At 37.6% G+C, this 21,735-nt stretch overlaps 1 protein-coding gene across 2 annotated transcripts in view; it reads right to left on the bottom strand.

Moving 5' to 3' along the window:
* Window positions 1-342: 342 nt before the first annotated feature.
* The window catches only part of NCAPG2 (non-SMC condensin II complex subunit G2), a 55,449-nt gene continuing 34,056 nt past the window's right edge, over window positions 343-21,735 (bottom strand). Inside the window, exons 19-29 of one of the 2 annotated variants that reach the window (XM_087762704.1) lie at window positions 21,532-21,705; window positions 20,932-21,048; window positions 20,682-20,825; window positions 17,980-18,079; window positions 17,127-17,311; window positions 16,123-16,266; window positions 14,957-15,057; window positions 11,762-11,859; window positions 11,244-11,346; window positions 5,760-5,853; window positions 343-370 (exon numbers count right to left, since the gene is read on the bottom strand). In XM_087762704.1, coding sequence (XP_087618830.1) covers window positions 5,802-5,853; window positions 11,244-11,346; window positions 11,762-11,859; window positions 14,957-15,057; window positions 16,123-16,266; window positions 17,127-17,311; window positions 17,980-18,079; window positions 20,682-20,825; window positions 20,932-21,048; window positions 21,532-21,705 — 1,218 coding nt within the window. In that variant the 3' untranslated portion in view covers window positions 343-370; window positions 5,760-5,801. Of the gene's footprint in view, window positions 371-2,551; window positions 5,854-11,243; window positions 11,347-11,761; window positions 11,860-14,956; window positions 15,058-16,122; window positions 16,267-17,126; window positions 17,312-17,979; window positions 18,080-20,681; window positions 20,826-20,931; window positions 21,049-21,531; window positions 21,706-21,735 lie in introns of those variants that run through there. The other variant, XM_087762638.1, reaches the window with a different exon arrangement.

Genomic DNA, 21,735 nt, shown 5'->3' with positions numbered 1-21,735 from the left:
CTGCCGTTATGATCAGTAACATGAGCTCCCACAGTAAAAGGGGCTTTTCCTTCAATAGAGCGGTTGGGGAATTTCAGTCACACTGACATTAAATAGCCCAGAGCAGGAACTAGGTTCACCTTTTTTTTTTGTTTTGGTTTGTTTTTTTTTACGTACTCTCTTAGATTGGTTTAATTGGATTTGTAGCCTCTTACAGATGCTGTATTTTCCCTTTAGATGCTATTCTGAGAAAATAAAGTTGCTAATACTTGCCTTTTTTTAATAATCATGGCAAGCTTTCAGAAAGGTCGGTGCACGAAGCCTACATTTCTTGCTATTAAGCTGGTACTCAGGTACCATTTTAGGCCATTAGTAAGTAAGGATTGTTACACTGGGAAACAAAAGAAAAAAAATGCCAAATCAATATTCTTTATTCACATGGAAGTTGAACTAGCACAGGCAGTTTATGGAAGTGTTTAATGATGACCCCAAAAGGCAGGGAGCGTGTGTCATTACACGTTGCAAAGACCCCAAAAGGGGGCTGGGCTGGCTCTGTCCTCTGTGTCCTTTGATGGAGGTGTACGGCTGCACAGGATTCCCGTACCTTTCCAGCAAGAACCGCTAAAATGTTCCTACCTAAAATGTAAGGCTTTACAGCAAAGCATCTGTTACTGCAGCGTATAAAAAAATTATAGGAATAGCGAGATGGGTAAGGAACTAATTGAACGGAAGAGGGAAATAGATTAGGCTGAAAAGGAATTACTAATGATGTTTTGGAACAGCACCTTATTTAATATTTTCATTAATGACAGTACAAAAAATAAGCATAAACTAATGAAATTTGAACATATATTTGAAACTGGGACAAAGTTGACAGCAATATCAAAAGACTAGAATTTTAGATAGGAAGAATTTAGTAATGTGAAGTCTGAAGTAACATAAACACCACGAAACAAATAAGTGTAAAGTCGTGTTTGAGGACCAAGTTATTTTGCTGAAAACAAGGTGGTCCTCTAGTTTAAAAAAAATGACACAGGAGAAGGCGGCTGATAACACCTTCTACTTCCTAGAGTCATAAGCAGTAAGAAAATAATACTAACAGAACGCCTGCTGCGGTACTGTTTTCAAAAAATGCTAACAGATATAACAAAGTGAATTTCCACTGCTTAAAGTTTCCGCATAGAATTTCTGCAGCTTTTCTAGAACCACGGTGTGGAACTGGGCAGAGATAAACGGCCCACTGGTATTAGAGATGACTAAGGCCACGTCAATGCTGAATAACCTAACCCAGTGACAAAATCCCAATGATTGCCGAGTAAATTAAAGCTAAAATTACATAGCTTTTTGAAGCCTGGGGCTGTGCCTAGGGTCATGCTCAGACAAGCAGCAACACAGCTACACAGCGCCCAGGGCTGAGAAGTTTTATCTGAAGTAGATTAGGCAAGGTTTGTGCCTATTTGCAATGGCTTAATGAAACCGACAAACTGCTGGCTGCCTGTGGAAAGGTTTGCAGCTGTTCCTGGAAGTTGTCCTTGACCAGCGAATTGTCAAGACGTAAGTACTGAGCCGCGCTCTTCTGTCTGAAGCGGGCAGCGACCACTGCAGGTGCTGCTAGCACGGGCACGGCAGGACACTGCGCAGTGGTCTTGGTTCACAAGACCCTGGAGCAGATCAGCAAATGATAGTACAAGGTAGCTGGCGTGTCTCGTGATTTCACGTTGCAGTCATTATCATAAGTATTCTTCACTAAGCGTTTATCAAGTGAGGTGAAAGATTTTATCAAAATTAGTCTCTCTGATTTCCTTCTGTAAGTCAGAAGACCTCAAAGCACTTGACGGCAGCAGCACATGTGAGTTTAAATGCAAAGTGAGTTGCAGCTATCACGGGAGTAAACAGCAGGTGCGAGGCGGATTTTTTCTTTTCCTTGGCAAGTCTGAAAGTTTGTGTGCTTGGATCCATACTTGAAGACCTTTACTTGCTAAGGAAGAAGCTTGAGAGCTTCTCCAGGTTTTTCTTCAGCTCATAATTTGAAGCTGTGATAGATGGAAGACTGCTGCACTTTGCCTCACAGCCAGACAATAAAGCAAATGAACATGGTCACCTAAAAAGGGACCGAGTCCCTACAAAGAAAGTTAAAACATAGAAGACTACTGTGAAAAGTTTAAAGCTATTGCTTTCTTCAGTGATATTTATACTGAATGTGTATGCGTGGAGGAGAGAGCTATGGGCATGTACCACTTACAGGTACAACCATGACTAGAAAATTCATTCTTCAGGCAGTCGGACGTTACCAGTGACTGCCAATGCGAGTTGCTCAAAGGAGTATCTTCGAATGGTGTTATCTTGTTCATATTGCAACCAATTTTATTAATCAAAGTCAAGTTCAACTTCTGGAAAAAGCTGAACAGGTCTCAAAGGGTCAGTCTTAAACTGATGGGAAGTTCTCAGACATAGAGTTAGGACAGTGCAGCTGGCTGAATACCAAGATTATGCCATAACAAAAACCACAGACCAAGCCCTCTCCCCCAGTGGCACTTCAACAGCACTTTCAATTAATCAGGTGAAACAAATCTGGTTTACAGGTTTCCAACAGATAACTCAGCTTAAGGAACATATGATTTATTTATATCTTGGAAACAGAAGGAAAATGTAAGGATTTAATATTTTGGCAAGACTTGGTTTGCAACGAGCACAGCAAGTAAAACCTAGAACTCTTATATTTTTGTGAAATTTGCCACAAAGACCCAAGGAGAAAGCACTGACAGACCTTGGCTCAAGGAATCCTAAGAACATCAATATTTATCTTGCAGAAAGCCAATGTTTTTTCATCGGTCAGAGCAGTTCTAGTAGAGCTGGACAAGAAACTGAGCTGAAATCTATACACCAGCTGCACGACTAACGCAGAACAATTTCAACACTGTTGAGAACCACTTGAGTACCAGCCACCAGCAGGACAAAGGTTTAACTTCAAATTTTCTTATCCTTCCTAGCAATATCACTTCTCAGTTCTTCAAACGAAATCTGCAGATTTCTGATGTTGGCATTACCTTGATTTCTTTCAGGCTCAGGGATATTACATCTGTAGCAAATACTCCATGAAAAGTGAAAACTGAAGAAGCAATATTATACACTGAGGAAAAACAAGGCAGTAAATTTGGACTCTCTTCTAGTCTAATAATATGAGCAAATACTGAAAGACTGAGAAGCAGAAAAAAGAAACTGTGATTTACATATTCATTAAGTAATTTGTATAATCACAAGATTTAAAAGGTCATTACTGGAACACCTGCCTGTTAACAGATGTAGAAGAACGAAGGCCAAAGAACACAGTTTTTATAAAGATGTTGATAGATAAACAGTTGGCAGATCTACAGATACCTGCTGTGGCAGCATTAGTCGGTTTGGCTCAGGCTACCGGTGTGGATAAGGTAAATCTTCTGGAATTCAGGAATAGTTGTACTAGCTTTCCTGTTGCAAAGCCAGACACTTGTTTATTACGAATTCAATCACTTTTAAATATCAACATTCCAGCTAAATAGGCTTTTATCCAGTAGGGAAGTTTTATGCACTAAGGTCAAGTATGAATCTGATGTAAAGCAGGGTGAAGGTAGTTCATGGCACTTGACAGAGCAGTACTAGGAAAAAATCTCACAATCTCGTGCCGCAGAAAGAAAAAGAGCACAGTAGATGCCTGGTTAGATGGATGGGGTACAGCAGTGCGCACAAATCTTAATCACGAATGAGGAGTCCGGCTTAATTTGGCTAAATTTGTTCATTTCCATTTCAGTGGCACTCGGTGCCGTTGGAGACCTCAGTAAGGCATTTGCACAGGCACAGAGTGAGAATCACTTCACTTGAGGGTAGATAAGCAAGTGTCAGAGAGCCAGGTCTAAGCTGGTCACCCTGTGCTACTTTTAGTCTGCGGCTGAATCATTTTCTGGGGATTCCTGTTAGATCTCCTTCTAAAACAGACAAAAACAGTGTGACGAGCTGGGCTGGTTTTGGCTGGAGTAGAGCTAATTTTCTTCATAAGTAGACCGCTTCACAGGAGCCAGTATGGGGCTGTGTTGGAGTTATGCTGGAAACAGTGTTGATAACACGGGGCTGTTTTTGTTATCGCTGAGCAGTGCTTACACAGCGTCAAAGCCTTCTCTGCTTCTCACCCCACCCCACCAGCGAGGAGGCTGGGGGTGCACAAGAAGCCGGGAGGGGACACAGCCAGGACAGCTGCCCCCAGCTGACCAAAGGGATATCCCACACCATATGGCGTGGTGCTCAGCAATAGCAGCTGGGGGAGGGTGGCGGGGGGCCGCTCCTCAGGGACTGGCTGGGCAGCGTTGTTTTCATTTGCATCACATGTCTGTCTTAGAGAGGAAAGTAAAACCTCTGGTTTTTTTTTTTTTCCCCTCTCTTTTCCTTACAATTTTTAAAAATTATTATTTCTTTTTAAGTATTAAACTGTTTTCATCTCAACCCATGAGTTGCTATCTCACTGTTACCCTTACAATTCATCCACCATCCCACAGCGGGTGGGGGGAAGCGAGTGAGCAGCTGGGTGGTGCTCAGTGCCGGCTGGGGTTAAACCCCACCATGAGCTTAGACATCTAATTTACAGCTATCTCAGTTCAGGCAAAATAACATTCTGCAATCAGCATTCTATTGCTTGTCTTAGGAGAGCATCTGGTTGCATTAAGAAAATTAAATAAGTGGCTTACATGTCTTCATTATCTGCATCATTAGTACTAATTTATAAAAATAGCTAAATATAAAGCAATTTAACTTATGTATTAATCAAGCATATGTTTAACGGCTAGGGCATTTCCCCCTCCAGTACACTTGTCACTGAATCACACGAATATTCAAGTTGGGAGGAAGCTCAGGAGATAAAGCTGGTCCAGTCCCCAGCTCAAGCAAGGCTAACTTCAAAATTATGACCTGATGGTCAGAGCCTTGTCAGTCAGGCTCTGCACATCTCCAGGGACAGATGTTCCACAGCCTTTCGGACCAACCTGTTCCATTTCCAGTTTCAATTCATTCTCATAACGAAATTTTTTTTTCTTATGTCCAACAAGAATTCCTTTTGCTACAAGTTGTTTCTGTTGCCGCATATTCTTTTCACGTGCACCCCTGATGAAAAGTCATCTTAATCTTCCTCCAGGTAGGTGAAGAGAGCAGCAAGATCACCCTTCTGTACTTGCCTATGCTGGTACACAGGATTAGTCCATTACGGGTAGAAGAGCATGCGTCTTTGTTGTCCACCTCTCTCCAATTTGGCTGTAAGGATACTATATAAGCCTGCATAAAAGTCTTTGCTAAGGACAGGAAAGATGACATTCTCTGCTCTCTTCTTCCACGACAGGGAGGGAAATCGAGTTGGTTAGGCAGAGTTTGCCCCTGGTGAATTCACGATGGCGGTTCTCAATCACCATTTTGCCCTTCACGTGTCTTGAAATGAAATTAATTTCCATAACCTCTAGGAATATGCTCTATATTCTGCCCAGGGACTGAGGTTATGTGCTACCTCCATCTCAAAGTATGTATGATATGATTATGATTTATAAATGTTTTATAAAAACAGAGATACTGATTTTTACATCCCCCCCCAAATAAGACATTTTTATACAGAATAACCTCTTTACAGCTGTTTGAAAAATCTTTACTATTGCATGATTTCTATACACGCTTTTATACATTTTGCCTGCTTTAAATGTACAGAATAACAGAAAACAAACTTTAACTATTAATAAGTTTACAAGATAGTCGTTTTTAAAAAACAATACATCTTCCTTCCTTTAATTTTTATGACAAAAGCTTCTGCATGGTCAAGGATTCAAAAATTCATCCAAAATTTTCAGAGATGATTCATACAGGATTCTGAAATGGCATAAAACAATGCAGAACAGGATTAGATATGCTAAATGCTAAATCAGTCCTAGCCTATTTGATTCTCAGAGAATAGCTACTGCATGATTTCTTTGACAAGTTATTCCATATTAGTTGAAGTATTAAACATGCCTTTACGAATCATTTTGAAAGAGCTGGGCTTTTTCTTTCAACTTTTCCATTTCTGCTGATCGTCTCCAGCTATAGCGTCATCTACAGCAACCCAGTGTAAATTACTAAGTCAATTCAAGCATATTTTCTAGTATTTCATCATCTATTTAAAGAACCCACTCGTTTTCTTCATAGCATTTTTACTCTTTTTCAAACATAAATAGTCAAATCATTCACCAGTAATTCCTACTAGAAGAATGAAAAAAGGCCTTACTTTCTTGCTTTCTCCCTCATTCTTCAGTCTTCATAATTTTTCTCCTCACCTGTGGCAATTATTTTCCAACCCTGAGCTTTCTCTCTTATCCTTATTAGCAGCTGCCTCCTTCAGCTGCACATACACCCACCTCAGTCCCCTTCTGACTCTCTTTTGTCTCCCATTACTGCCTAAACAATCTCAAAGGCCAGCTCTGAAATTTCTAGCAGCCTCTTTTTATTTTCCTGCATTCCCTGACATAGTCATTCACCCAGCCTTCTTCATGCACCTTGCATTCTCATACAACTTAGAATCATAGAATCATAGAATCGTTAAAGTTGGAAAGGACCACTGAGATCATGGAGTCCAACCTGGTAGCCTAATGGCCAGGTCCACCTCTAAACCATGTCCCTAAGCACCACATCCACACGTTTTTTGAACACTTCCAGGGACCGTGATTGCACCGCTTCCCTGGGCAGTCTGTTCCAATGCCTAACCACTCTCTCTGTGAGGAAATTTTTCCTAATATCCAACCTAAACCTCCCTTGGTGGAACTTGAGGCCATTTCCTCTTGTCCTGTCCCTTGTTACTTGGGAGAAGAGACTGACCCCCACCTCGCTACAGCCTCCTGTCAGGTAGTTGTAGAGAGCAATAAGGTCTCCCCTCAGCCTCCTCTTCTCCAGGCTAAACAACCCCAGCTCCCTCAGCCGCTCCTCATAAGACTTGTGCTCCAGACCCTTCACCAGCTTCGGTGCCCTTCTTTGGACACGCTCCAGCGGGAGCTGCTTCTAACATTGCTCTAAAATATCCTCAAAAGTAACAAATGGGCACTTTGGTCTTCTGTCAAAACATTATTCCAATGTTAACCACTATAAACTTTATCCTTCATGTTACTTTTGTAAAAGATTCTGTCCCTGTATTTCTCAAGCATTTTTTCTCCATATTTTTATTATTATAGTCCTAGACTGACACCCCAAACAAGCAAGGTTAGTCAGTCATTAATCACGATGAGCTAGGGCATTCACTGTGAGACACCACAACCTGAAATTCAAGAGGCAGCTCTGCGTTTTCATAGCAGCGTACTGGATGTTCGGGCTCCCTGAATTCAGAGCGCCATGGGTCTGTCACTTGCCCCTCTTTGTAGTGCTATATCCTTTCAGCCATGATGGAACTCAGCTGTCAGAATAAGCTAGTGTTATAATGTACTATAAAATTAGTATAATTAGTTAAGTACGGTGGTTTTAGACGCAATACTACTTTGTATAAATTTTATTTTGTTACAACTTCAGGCTAACAAAACTATAGATCTGTAGTTGGCCCATGTACCAGCAGCACATCGGACAACAAGCTGTCATTCAGAATAACTGTACACCTCCCAAAACAGACAAATCATATAAACACAAAGTTATATTATAAAACAATTCCGGAATCATTATTTACAGGTGCAATGAGAGTGCTATAAAGAGTTTGGGAAGCTAGCTAAATGATAATACTAAAGAAATACCTTTCAGCACAGCCATTAGCTAAATTTATATTCTAATATCCACATGTCAAAATGCTAATTAAAGTAAATACAAAATATTAAGTCAAAGGTATTATTCTCTAGCACATTGGTTTTTATAGAGCATGGACCATTGTTCTCTAACTTCCAAATCACTGCATCGACAGCTTTATTCGCATTTTTTTTGCTAGGCATAAATATTTGCATTTTATAAACTAAACGAATGTGTGTGCCATTACTCTTGAGGAAACTCTCTCAATATACAATATGTTGTCCAGAATTTAAGTGCACTGAACAGCATTTTTAAAATAATAGCCCCACAGGGCCATCTTAAACTGCTAACTCAGCTGAAGAGGGAAGACTAAATTACAATGAAAAGTTTTGCTTCTGAATCAGTGCAACAATTCCTTGTTTAAGGGCAGCACTTTAATTACTACACCAGACAGCATTTTTACGTTTTTCTTTCTTTGCTAATATGTAATAGATTACTTCTAAGTCTAAATTTAAGATGCTGGCACAGAATGCCAACTCTCTTGGGAAATTAAAGAATGTCAGTATTTCCTGGTATACCTGGGTATTAAATAAAATAATCCTTCAAGGACTTATTATAAGATAATGCATTCAGAAGCAAAAAGTAATAATACTATTAAGTATGAGTTAAAAAACCAGTAATATATTTTAGCACGCATCAGTGCAGCGCTGTGTGTTATAAGATTGTGCTCAAAGTCACGATCAGAGATCTAGCTTGCAGAATACCGTTACTAAAATTTTGGGGTTTGATAAGTAGAGTAGGATGATAAAATAGTTTACAAACAACAGGGCACATTTCAGACTGTATGTGATCACATTTTAGTTATACATGAGTACACCAGTACCAGAGCACTACAATTGGGATGTCAGAAGACACGAGAGGCCCAGCCTGGATCAACGTCGTGTCTATCTGAGAAAGTGCAAACACGCTTTAATTTAGTCAAGCAAAACTTAATCATTAAGAACTTCCTCCTAACCTTTTTTCAGCATGAATTCTTTTACCCTTCTGGAGAGAAAAAATCCCCAACATACCTGTACAAATATAAATCCTCCCAAATTCTGCAAAGCTGTGTGATAGCTTCTGAATTTTGTTATCATCTTGCAATTCGGATTCTTGTTAAAAATACTTCCCATCATCATGTTCATATTCCTAATCTTTTAATTTTATCTGCAACTCACTCTTGGTTTTGTATTGCACAAAGGTCGCCACTTAAATCACAAAATCAGAACACTGTGTGGGATCTTACGCTCTTCATCTGCCCCAGCTTCTAGGTTGATTTGTCCCTGTTCACTGGGCAGAAATTATCATATAGATTCATAAAGCAATTATCTATGTTCTTACTGAAATTTATAGTCAGTAGTGCACTCAAGTGGCAGCAATTATTCATTTTAATGTGCCTATTTATTTAATCATGTTAAGATTTGCTTTAATTTCTCAGCCTTTTCTACTGTCTTGATTAAAATTGCAAACTGAATCATGATACTCTGCCGCTCACTTTTCTTTTCCAGATCATTATTATTATTTTTAAAAATATTCTACTAGAACACTTGGCAACCCAATGTTAAATGATTTCATGGGGGGAAAAAATTGGGTTTTGTGTATTTTTGTTTGATTTTGTTTCTAAGGTAGGTCCCAACCAAAAGAAATTTGTTCACAGCCAAGCAACTACTTAAAAAAAAAAAATCTACTCAGGAAGCAGAGTCACTCTGAGCTTTAGATGTCCAATTATGTAATTTTTTTTTTTTTTAAATAAGGTATTTTTTAGTTCTTTATCAGTTTTGTGTTACATGAGACAGTGCTCTCTGTGGAAACCACTCAAAGTCTTGGCAGCAAAATTTCTCTTTTCTATTTACTTATGCCAGACAGGAAATGGAAGTGAAGGGGGCACTGGTTTTGATTTTTTTCCCTTTTTTTTTTTTTTTTTAAAATAAATCTCATTTTTGATGGTACATAACTGAAGTGCCTCATATATATCATAAAACTTTCTGGTCTAGTTCTTAAGATTATAAATCTCTTTAAAGAAAGTTACATAATACCTTTTTGGCTCTGATATAGTAGCAGATTTAAATGAATGAACGCATATTTCGTTAGCAACAACACAGCTACTCTATTGTATTGTCCTGATACCAGGCTTTTTTTTTTTTCCTGGAAAAATCAATTTTACCTTCTGCATAAACCAGTTCCAAATGGATATTTACTGTACAGCCCTCAAAGTTCTACCACTGCCAGGACACTTAGTGTAGCTGTTGAGCATCTTGCTACAACTTAAGTGCAAACTCTAAGGATTTGAAGTATCATCATAGGAAAGGGATATAGCCCACGTGGCCTCCTTGATAAACTGTCTTATTTTTCATACAGTAGCATCTCATAGCGTTAGTATTGGCTTTAAATCGGTGACACCAATTGAGTGACAGCACAGCTGCCAAAGGTCTATGTCTGGTCATTACAATGCCAGAGAACAACATCCCTCAGGCTAGAGATCCACCAGAAGAGCGTGATCTGGAAGCGTGCTTAGGTCTGAAGGGCCACGCAAGAAACTGTTGAGTAAAATGAAGTGGGTTTGGGTTTTTTTTTGTTTTGTTTTTTAATTTAAAGTCTGTCTACTCTACCGCCATTGTTCAACTGAATAGTAAGGATCATCATCTGAAGAATTAAAGACTGCAAGGGCCTCTGCATGTTCAGGCCACTGTGGTGCATTGGTAACTTTCTCAGTATTTTTTCATGAATGTCTGTAACCATAGTCTGTTTTCTTCATATTCTATGTTTGTGCTTTTTAATGTCTGCTTTCCATGTTTTCTAATTCCACAGGCAGTTCAATAACTAGGCAGAAATCAAATTTTAACAAATTTTTAGACTTAAGCAAGTTTGAGACACTTAAGGCTAAAGCATCCATCATGATTGTCTGTCTTGGGCAGGTCTGAAATAAATGACTGCAAATACAATGTAGCTAATCACTTTCAAGAAGCTTATCTCAAATAATCTAAAAGTCAACCAGATATGACACCAAAATCCCAAAAACCAGGAAAATAAAATCACCTGTGGAAAGGTCTTAAAGTCATTGTTATATTCAGTTAAATTTTCACCATCTGCATATGGATAGATTTGTATGCCTAATACCAAAATGTGGGATAAAAATCTTCTAGGAATAAGAAATAGTAAATAGACTACTTGCTTTGTTCTACACCTGCTGCTAACAGAACTGAATTTCAAAACTGAATCCTGCAATATACAGGATCAAGTCATAACACATTCAAATTAAATGCAAAAAACCAAACCAAACATGTAAAGATTGCAGTCACAGCAAATGTATGGGCAGGAAATTTAATACTGTGCTGGGCTCAATACCTCACAATTTTTTTACCCGCTATTTTAAACCTTGCAATCATTCAGAATGCTCTAACTGTATTATGTAAGTACAAAACACAGCCAGTTATTGCAACAAGGGTATAGCAGAGGTTAGTGTTCATTTCCCACAGCACATTTACCTTCCAGTGCTGCTAGATTCTTCTGCGGCAGCATCCTTGCATGTTATCAGCTTCCTTTGAATGGCAGGTGCAATATCCTTTAGAAGTGAAGTTTTGTGCTTACCTATTTGAAATAAGATTATGTTGAAAAGTTGCACAAAAACAATGATTTATCAAAAAAACCCTGCAAGTTTTCATCAAAAATTTTTTTAACATAAAAGACTGTTTAATGAAAGATTAAATATTAAAGTAGATTTTCACTGTCCTGGATTAATTACTATATATTTCAGCAAATCAGAATATAGAGAGGGACCCTATGAATTAGCAGACAGTTGTATTTTTAAACTCACTACACAAAGATTGAAAGTCCAAAGCTTAACAACATAATTTACAAGTGATATAACCTTAAATCCTGTAGAAAAATGGTAACTTAACAGGATGAGGAAAAGTGCCTGTTGAATTCTATAAGAACTCAGCTTTCGAAACGTAGCACGTAAACAAAACAAAATAAAAAAATGGACAAAAATGGTTTGACTGACCTTTAATTATAATCACAATGCAGACAGTAGCTGTTAGACTAAAAACCCCTTCAATTTCTTCAGAGAGAATGCATTCCATTAATTCATTTAAAAATGACCTAAGGAAAAAATAAAGCAAAAATACATTATAAATCATGTTTCTTTCAAAATAGAACTGAACACAACAAGTTTGTGATTATGCTACCCTGCTACCATACCTTCAAAGATACCATGCAGGACAAAGCAGTGGTTATTGGGTGAGTGAAGACTACACACTGCTTCTGGAACTGAGACTATCTGAGTTAGCAGAGTGGTAAATCGCTTGGGAAGAAAATAAAAAAGTTTGTACACAGACTAAGTAGCTGTTAAGAGAAATTAAGAGCTCGTGGGCTATCTGGGAAAGTCAATCCATGAAAAAAATACTGGTTCTACTGCAATCTAAATCATGTAATTTGTATTGAAATTTCTAACTTCAATTTCTACTCAAGTTCAAAAAAATACATTATATGACTCCAATGGTTTGTTAGTAACTACTCATGTGCTTAAAACTATTGCTACTTGTAGCCTGATTAGAAAATGAAGTTTAATTAACACTTTGGTCTAAAATGCATATCTCAAAAATTACGGGTTTCCAAACAGTGAAGAACGTATATAACTAAATATAGCCCCAAAACACTTCCAAACTACGTTTTAGGTATTGAAAGTATGGACAGACTAACAGAATCAAAACCACTGTTTATTGTAAAGTCTGAGATAAATACTAATCCTATACGTATCTCAAGAGACTCACTTTTAGCAAGAGATGATAGTATTACCAGCAAACTTTAGACGTGTTTTGGGACATTTATTAAGTTAAGAAAAATGAAACAAGGGAGTCAAGGAAGAGGTCTAGCAACCAAACTAAACTGCAGTATGGAATAAGGTAATACTACAGAATGAAACCACTAATTAGTCATTATAGTGTTAATGGTAAAAATAATAAATTTAACTCAGAAGCAATTCTCAAAACCAGACAAAATTAAAAGAACAAGAGGGATAAAGCAGGAGACGGACAAGATCTGTAATCCTCATACACCTCAGAGGACAAAACTAAATGCTCTGTGAAGAACTAAAGGCAAAACTGAGAGCAGTAGATGTTGCAATAACTTTGGTAATATTATTATCTGTTATCGAAACTGAACATCATAAATACCCAGTTCCAACTTTAATTGTTCTTCAGGCTTTTATTGTGCTAAGATATCAAAATGCAGTTAAGAAAAGAACCAACCTCCACTAGTGATTCAGTAAATAAGCTTTGTAGAAGCTCAAATATTGCTTCAAAGAGCTGAGAAAGATGAAAGCTCTTCAGGTTCTGAAATAAGTATTATGAAGTCACTCATGCATTGCATTAGTTTTATTATATCATTGTGGTCTAATCTGACCAAGTATCGATTCCGTTTCATATTGCTCTTAAATTGCTACTGACAGTATTCCCATCAGAGTTTTGACTTTCTTGTTATCACTGTTCAGGTCAGTAAGCACACCCTTTAGTTCCATGAAGGGGCACGGTAATTTTATTAACCTGTATTAAGACTCACTGCAGACTCACTGCAGGGGCCTTTCCCCACCTCCCTCGCAACAAGGGTCAGGTGAGCCTGCAGGCAAAGATGAAATAGAACAGAACAATAAGCTGTTTACGAACACATATAAGTAAAAGAGATAAGTAACTGGTTCCTTTACAGATAGTTCCCTACTAAAGGAAAAGATACTCACACAATTGGTCAGATAGTGCCAAGTCACTCAGTATTATCGCTGTGTGGGGCTGAAATTCAGTGCTGGAGATTGACTAATTAGTAACTGAAAACACAACAGACGCTGCAGAACCTGGTGCAAGATGATTGTTTGTTCGCAGAACAGAAGCTCACACAAGATTCTGTAAGGTCAAAGGCTTTCGCGTTGGCATGGAAAGATGATACTTCCTGTAACATTCAACGACTTGCTACTGGACTCTGATTATGGCATACCAATACAGATGAATGAAAGAAAACAGCCTTAAAAGTAGTCTCAGTCCTGAGGCACCAGTGGAAATAGATGTAAATAATCTCCTGACTTAGATCTTCTTTGCACCAAAAAGATAAATACTAGAAGACAAATATGTGTTTATCGAACTACTCATAGAAACAAGCTGGTCCAAACTAGCAGTTTCTCTGTCAAGAATGGAGAAAATTCTCCTTGATCACTACAAGAAAAAGCTTCAGAGGAATTCACTGAATTTCTGCATCTCTTTTGAAAAGAGGCGCATAAAATAATCGTGCTTCACTAAAAGAAAGCACCTTGATGGACAGCTGCTGCCTCACAGAAGAACAAGATTAGGATTAGGAAACCTATTGCTGGACTCCCTGGAGTCCTTTGTTCTGCAAGTTCAACTAGAACTAGAGAAGGATTGAGAAGAAAAAAAAAAATCTGATGACAGCAGAGACAGGGATATTCAATGCCTGTCAGATGAGGAAGTTAAGAACAGGAGTCAGTTGTCATAAGTCATGGAGAATGACAGGACTTCTAAGGAATACACATTAGCCCCTTCATCATTCAGAACAACTCTGGTGTGTATAGTCATGTAAATAAAAATTGAATATGAACAAACTAAGCAAAGGAAGATAATGAAATTCACTTGTGACAATTTTAGAAGATAGTCAGGGTACCCTCTAAATATAGCAAATAAAAAACCCCAGTTTAAGTCTTAAAAAAATATAATGACGTAACCCTACTTTTGGGGGCTTTTAGGACTCACATACTTCAAAACTATTTTGACTGTTACGATTTTAATACAGCTACAGTACCTTTTTCACCTCATTGCAGGCATTCAATTAAAGGATTAATGCTTGTAATAATGTAAATATTTTATCTCATCCAAATACCTCTATATTGAGGGCATTAATGTTTATAAGTATCTTATGAAAGAATCAAGCCAAGATGTGCGATTAAAGAACTCATTTAAATGAACAGTCTGGTAAACAAGCGCTCTTAGAAGCAGTAAAAAAAATGGAACCAACCCCCCCAGTCAATACCTACAAGCAGTATATCAAGGGAAAGAGATTATGAAGTAGTGCAGGTAAATCTAGTAAGCATCTAGTTCCTCAAAATTTATTTGAACTTAGAAATTAAAATTTTATTGTCAACATACAACCTGTTCTAGATTAGCAACAGCCTTGGACAAATTAATGTAGAAACATTTACCTGACAACATTAACTGACTTCATAATTATGGCCATTAAACTGCTTGAAAGAGGAGGAAGGTCTGAAATAGTCTTTGGTATAGTTACTTTTTCACTGGAAGCCTAAAAGAGAAAAATGTCAACAACTGTTGTAGATCAAGAAATATATGTATGCAGAAAACATCGAAGGAAACCTGTATTTCAATAATTACACTAACCAACACCTATCCTTAAAGAATTAGAAGAAACATTCACATGTGTTCTTTGAATAGGCTTAGTCCAATTGTGTTGTGTCCAAATAAACAAACGAAATTTAAATTAGAAAGGCTAAAACTAAAACAAATAAAGAGTATTTGTACCAAGGCAAATATTCTCCACAGTTGTTCTGAATAGAAAGTTCATTTAACTACAGTGTTGGCCACTATTTATAAAGGCACAGCCTACTAAACACAAACGAGGATCCTTTGTGTCTCCAAGTTTAAATGCGCATACATAATTTCTAAAAATAACTTAGGTGACAGTGATTTCGTGATTTCCTGTGTCAGCTCTTTTTGGTATCGAGTTCTGAATAGCATGGCAAGTTAGAACTGAATTTTGATTTACTAGTACAATAACCCGGGGGCAGGGAAAACCCCAGCTCAGATGACTTACTGCAACGAACGTTCATAATCTATGAGTATGAGTCTGCAGTATCATGCAATACCATAAACTTATGCTCTGCAGCATCTGTAAAGAGCATGCTCTCATCCCACAGCCCCTCAGCTGATACATTAATATTTGCAGGTAAATCTCTGGTATTGTTTCAGTTCCTTCTGTAAGACAGAATCTTAGAAGCAGCTCTGTTGTACTTGGTACTTTCTGGCAACCATTTGTTGCTCTGACATATCTAGCAACCACAGTAAGAGCACAGCCTCTGCTAAAGAACCTCTGCTCTTGTTAGTTCTGAAAGCTTCCAATCTTGCTAGCCGTATTTGCTCCTAACACTGCATGCATTAGGAACACGCACTGGGAGTGTTACCCTTCTCCTGCAAGGACAGTAATGGTTCCTTGGACTTTTAGCACATACAATAATCTCTGTCTATATATTCTTTTCAGTATTAGAGCTTCTTTCTTTACTTGCCAAAGAAAGTGAGATCAGATATTTGGAAATCCTCTAAACAAAGAACAGAGGAACCAAAAAAACTTTACCTTCTGTAGCACATAATTTATCTCTGCTACCATTGCAGCCAGGAGACTAGAGAGTACACCTTGGTGAACTGCGGGGCAAGATGAATGCCAGCACTGGACTGCATGTATGAATTCTCCAAGAGGCATTTGAATAGAGTGAATCAACTAAAACCAAAGAAAAACAGATCAGTTTTTTCAGATTGCTTGAGTATCACTGAAATATGTCAGCAAGCTTCTCTGTGAAGAAGTGCAGATCGCACCTTGAAAGCTATTGAGGTATTCTGGTCACCTGGGATCAGAGGGGGAATCAGCAACGTCTGGGAATTCTACTCATAAATTTGAGAGAAACATATAAAACAATGGTTGTGACAAAAAGCAACTGGACGCTTTTCAGAAGTCCTGAAAAGCAGACCATCACATTTTCCAGAGTGATCTGGAGATAGTCTCTGCTATAAAATACAAGAAGTTAACTTTTCTGTGAAAACAGGAGATTCTGAAGAACTTTAGGACATCATAGAATCATAGAATCATTAAGGTTGGCAAAGACCCTTAAGATCATCGAGTCCAACCGTTAACCTATCACTGCCAAGTCCATCACTACACCATGTCCTCGAGCACCACATCGTACATATTTCGAAGCTGATATACTTCAAGCTGAAAGAAATAAATAAAATAATGACAATTTCTCCTCCCTCCCAAGATCATAATATATATAATTGAATTCTTTGCTCTGGATTGAGAAACTTCATTTACTTGAAGAGAAGATTAATAACCTGTGAGTACTAGGGTAGTTCAGGATCATTGGTAACAGAATGCATTGCTCACCAATTTACTCGCTTTTCTGTCATGATGAGACCGACAATGGATAAAAACCCCATTGTTAATGAGGAAAATTAGAAAATTTAACTGAAAATTTAATCAGATGTCGACTCAAATAACCTCAAAGTGTCTAAGTATAACACATTTGCATAAAAAGTATGGATTCATCTACACATTAGGTAGCAATTTCAAGTGTAATATGATACCTGAATCCCTTCTTCCTGCTGTTTCTTGAGTGTACGTGCCACGCATTCTAGAACTTTCTGGAAGACAGTCTGTACACCACAGAAAAGATTTGCCACTTCATCTGTCTTGGTATTCTGAGTTAAAGAAGCTTCAATAATTTCTTTTAGAGCACACAGCACCACTGGAGCACAAAAGCCACCTCTCTCTAGAGGAAGAGATAAATACCACGACATAAAAATTGTAATGAGATATTCTTCAGGTACAGACTTAGAATGAAACTCAGTTATACAATATAAATAGCTATAGTTTACAAGTGTAGACAATATATTTAGTTTCTGAGCATCCTTAGCTGAAATTTTCATACAGCTCAATCAATGTTTTAAGTGTTAATTAATCCAGTGTTTCTTCCAATCCTTGAAATATAGGGATTAAAACTGTAGATTTCTTCAGGAATTGAGCTCTAATTCTATCTCTGCTGTAGACGGAACTTTCCAAATGTGAGCCAAATTTAAATAGTGCTACAATGTTTCCTCCTAAGGCATACTGATATATAGAGAGATACATATCTCTACATATATCACTTTATATATACACAATGCCCCCTGAATTATATAGTAATAACTGGAATCTAAGAGCAAGGAAGAAACATTAGTTATCAACAGTGACATGGTTCTGGGTTGGTTCTCTGCTTGTGTTCATTTTCTGAAATGCTGCTGTGACTTTTGACCATATTATTGGTACTAGCTAGCATAAGTAGTAAACACCATTTTTTGAGAAACAGACTCCAAAATGCTAAAATCAACAGTTCTGCTAATATACAAAAAGTCAGCTAAGTATATATGGAGATGTTGATGTTAGTACAAAGTATTGTACCTGTTTGTATAACTGAAAGAGCCATATTTAAAAGATGCGCTTGAAATGTGAGATTTCCAAGGCCAACCATTATGACATCTTTACATACTGTCAGGTAGGACTAGAAAAGAGATGCAAAAGTAGATGAGAAACAAAATTTATATAAAGTAACCATTCAGTAAAACCCCAAAATAATAAAGCCACAAAATCTTAGCCAAGTTGCCTTGAAAGCCGGTGCATCTACTTGGAGTTACTCAGTTTGCAACCTTTGAAAAGCAGGAGTTCCAAACAGTTCTCCAAATGCTTCCATTGCCCTTTCCTCCAGTAAACACAGTTTCTCAAAAGGCAATAAATCCTCTATCTTTTTTGCTCAGGCTCAGCTCAGAAGCATTGATACTTAACACTTACGGAGGCAGAATATAACATCTCTACCTATCTTGAATAGCAAAATTAAAAACAGCATACAAAAAGAGCTTTTTCCTAGAGACACACACACGTTACATACTAAACAGATTACAATACCCATGTATAGACAGAGCAAGAATTTTTACCCAGTCTATGTATACATGAGCTGGGTTGTTCAAGGACACTGTGACTGAAGTTAGTCCAAATCTTTCCCTTGATCAAAATCTGAAAGGACCTAGAGGTCAATGCTAAAATCCACCTTGGGTTAAGTGATATGTCAGGGGAATGTAACAGAAGACAATTCAAACCTAGCTGACCCCCCCCCCATTATATATTCAAATGCGTTCTGTGAAGGGCAAATGAAGCTAAGGGGTAAGGGAGACTGTCAGTAATGACACTGGGGTTTGTGTCAGAGGGCCTACCAGCCCTGCTCAACAAATCAGTGGCCTAAAAAGAGAACAGCTCCCCAGTGCATCCCTGCCCATAACCGCAAGTGCAGAACTGAGTAACAGACCAAGCAGAGAAGGAAGGGTGAAATGGGAAAGAATGGGATATGTCACGGGGAAAGTGACAGAGAAATGTAAGTGGAAAAAGAAGAAACACCTCGGTGCCCTCTCATATACAACAGTATTAAAGAAGCAACTGTAATTATTGTATATTACAGGGATATTTTGAGACAAACTAGGTCTGCTTTTAATGCCAGCATTGTTACCAGATATACACTCCAAGCAATTAAAAAGCACAATCAATACCTCATTCCAATAAAAAACAGTATACAAGGTGACAAGCAAATAGGAGCTCTTAACAAGCATGTGGCTTATTACAGGAGATGCAAGAGGCCTGGATTCTCTTCTTGACTTCCAGACAAGTCACATCAGTCTTTACACCTCAGTTTCTTCTCTGGAAATAATGATGCAAATGGACTTTAGGATCTACTAGTAAAGGTCATTGTGTTTCATTATTGACTAGTCAAGTAATATGTCAGATGGGTTTACAGGTGACAACTGCATATCTTATTGCTTATCAACAAAGCTTCATTCTAATTTTGTATTCAAACCTAGGAAATTGATAGTAAACATTCTGGTAATGCTGCTAAAGATTCCCTGTTTTGTGTCTTGTCTTTCTATAAGCTTGAGTTTTGTGCCTCCAAACTGCTGAAAAATAGAGTTACGATATGCATACCAAATTTTTCATTCAGAGAGAAGACAATAGCATATAAAACACGCAAGAAACCTGTACCATGCACAACTACAACACTTGTTTGAGTTTCCTCTCTCTTTTTACCTTTCAAAAAGTCATTTGGCCACAGCAGCGGGATTTAGTACAAGACTGACCTCCTCATCATTGAATTCCCAGGTAACTCACACCCTGCCTCTCCACTGACTTCCAAAGGTATGTTCTATGGGACTCAGCGCTAGAATGAAGCATACTGAATTCCTCAGGTATAATCTTACCTATTCTTTTGGGAAAGCAGGAAGGAAAGAAAGAAAGGAAGAAAGCAAGCAAGCAAACATGATCAGATCTAAATCCTGTCTCATAATTACACCACCTTCCTGGTCCTCTAAGTCATCCTCTATTGTGTTATTCAACACAATGTATGCAGTTGCAGTGATTCTATGTCATTTCCAGGACCTTCTGCGCTACAGAAGAACAGGCTATTAAGCGCTAGCATATCACGTAATTATACCCTCATTTTCAGCAAATAATTTTCTTCTCCTTTTCAGAACTGAGATTCAGTGACAATCTTAACTCTGTGTTAATGCACTTTTCATGAAACAGCATAAACATTACCTTTATTTAATATGGGGGATGAGAGACTGAGGACAATAATTACTTGTTAGAAACCTAAAATTTGGGACACCCAGGTTATATCGTCTGCTGTGCTAGAAATTTCTTGAGTGGGCATTTTCACAAGTGTGAAAAATGAAACATGTTCCATCTTCACTTCAACAGATAGGATGAGAATATATATTATGCACTGGTAGGTGCAAAAAATCTAGATAAGAACAAAGTATTGTTGACTCCAACAACTTAATTGCTAGGGTATGCGCAATTATATTTATTATTTTTATATTTATAAAATACAAAGGTTATAACTACACTCAAAGTAATTTTTAAAAAAAATTGTGTGATTTTAAGCAATCAAAAGAATAGCAAAAGCACAAAACTGTAACCTCAGAACAATCAGGACTGTATTTCATTAGCTCCTTCACTTGCTGGGCTCCAAAAACTCCAGTGCACTATGTTTGTCAGTATACAATTGCTACATATATGGCTTTTCAAATTGGTAGCAGTTTGATTTATAAGAGACCTCTAACCTGGATAATTAGTTCAGAAACATTACTGTATTTTGAAATGCCATCCTCTTGATCACTTGCCAGTATAAAAGGTACAACTTGACTTTCTATCCAAGCACCTGTCTCCTTCAGGAGTGAGAGGCAATCTTCTCCTTCTTCAGAAAACTGGAAAAAAAAATTAGAAGTTTACAAATTGTCTTTCCAATTCTTTTGGAATTTCCTTTTACTGTCAGCTGTAACTCCAGCTTATACTGAAAAGGTATAACGATACCTTGTTCTGAAGATGAATACTCAACCTGCAAAAGAGGCTGAAGGCTCTTAGGCCAGTTGCTTGATTGCATCTACCAGAACCTCCATCATTTGCTTCCAGAATTGAGCCAAGAACCTCCTGAAATATCAAGGTTTACATTTATATTTTCCAGAAAATCCTCTCAAATGTTTCTTTTCTCAACAGTTTTAAACAAAAGATTTAAGGAAAAAAAAAAAAACAAAAAACCAAACCAAAAAACAAACAGGCATACAATTACTTTCATTTTGCAATGCCATATCTGATTTTCAGACTATTTCTTACATGTACATTCCAAAAGTCAGGTCCCTTAAAAACACTCAACACTAGATCACAAAAATTTTGAGACACCTAAAAATGACAAGCTGGTTTAAAACCTGCCATTTATAAGCAATTCTGAACAAATATACTTCTAGTTTAGAATATTTGTTTGAAGTCCAAATCAAAAGGAAAACCTTTTTATAGAGGGGAAGAAGGGATCATGAATCTTATTTATTTATTCTTGCAGGCCTTTAATTTGATTCAGGCAATATCCGATGTTAAGCACTCTTTTATAAGCACTGTTTATGGTAAGGAGAATACTACCTTTGCAGCACTGAGAATTTTCAAAAGCTTCTTCAGTTTCTTTTTAGGAACAGAGAGTAGGCAACTACGATTCACAGGATGAGTCAATAAATACTCAACGTAATCAATTGCTAATTCTGGCTTCGATTCATGTGTTACATGGATACGTACTCGTCGTTCTGATGTTTTAATACTCTAAATGAGAAGAAAACACAAAACCAGTAC

Source organism: Nipponia nippon, unplaced genomic scaffold (assembly GCF_047370975.1).
Source record: "Nipponia nippon isolate SJK-2023a ecotype South Korea unplaced genomic scaffold, ASM4737097v1 scaffold_1, whole genome shotgun sequence".
Classification (NCBI taxonomy): Eukaryota; Metazoa; Chordata; class Aves; order Pelecaniformes; family Threskiornithidae; genus Nipponia; species Nipponia nippon.
Note: the sequence above shows the minus strand (reverse complement) of the source record. Positions and strands in the feature narration are given on the sequence as shown.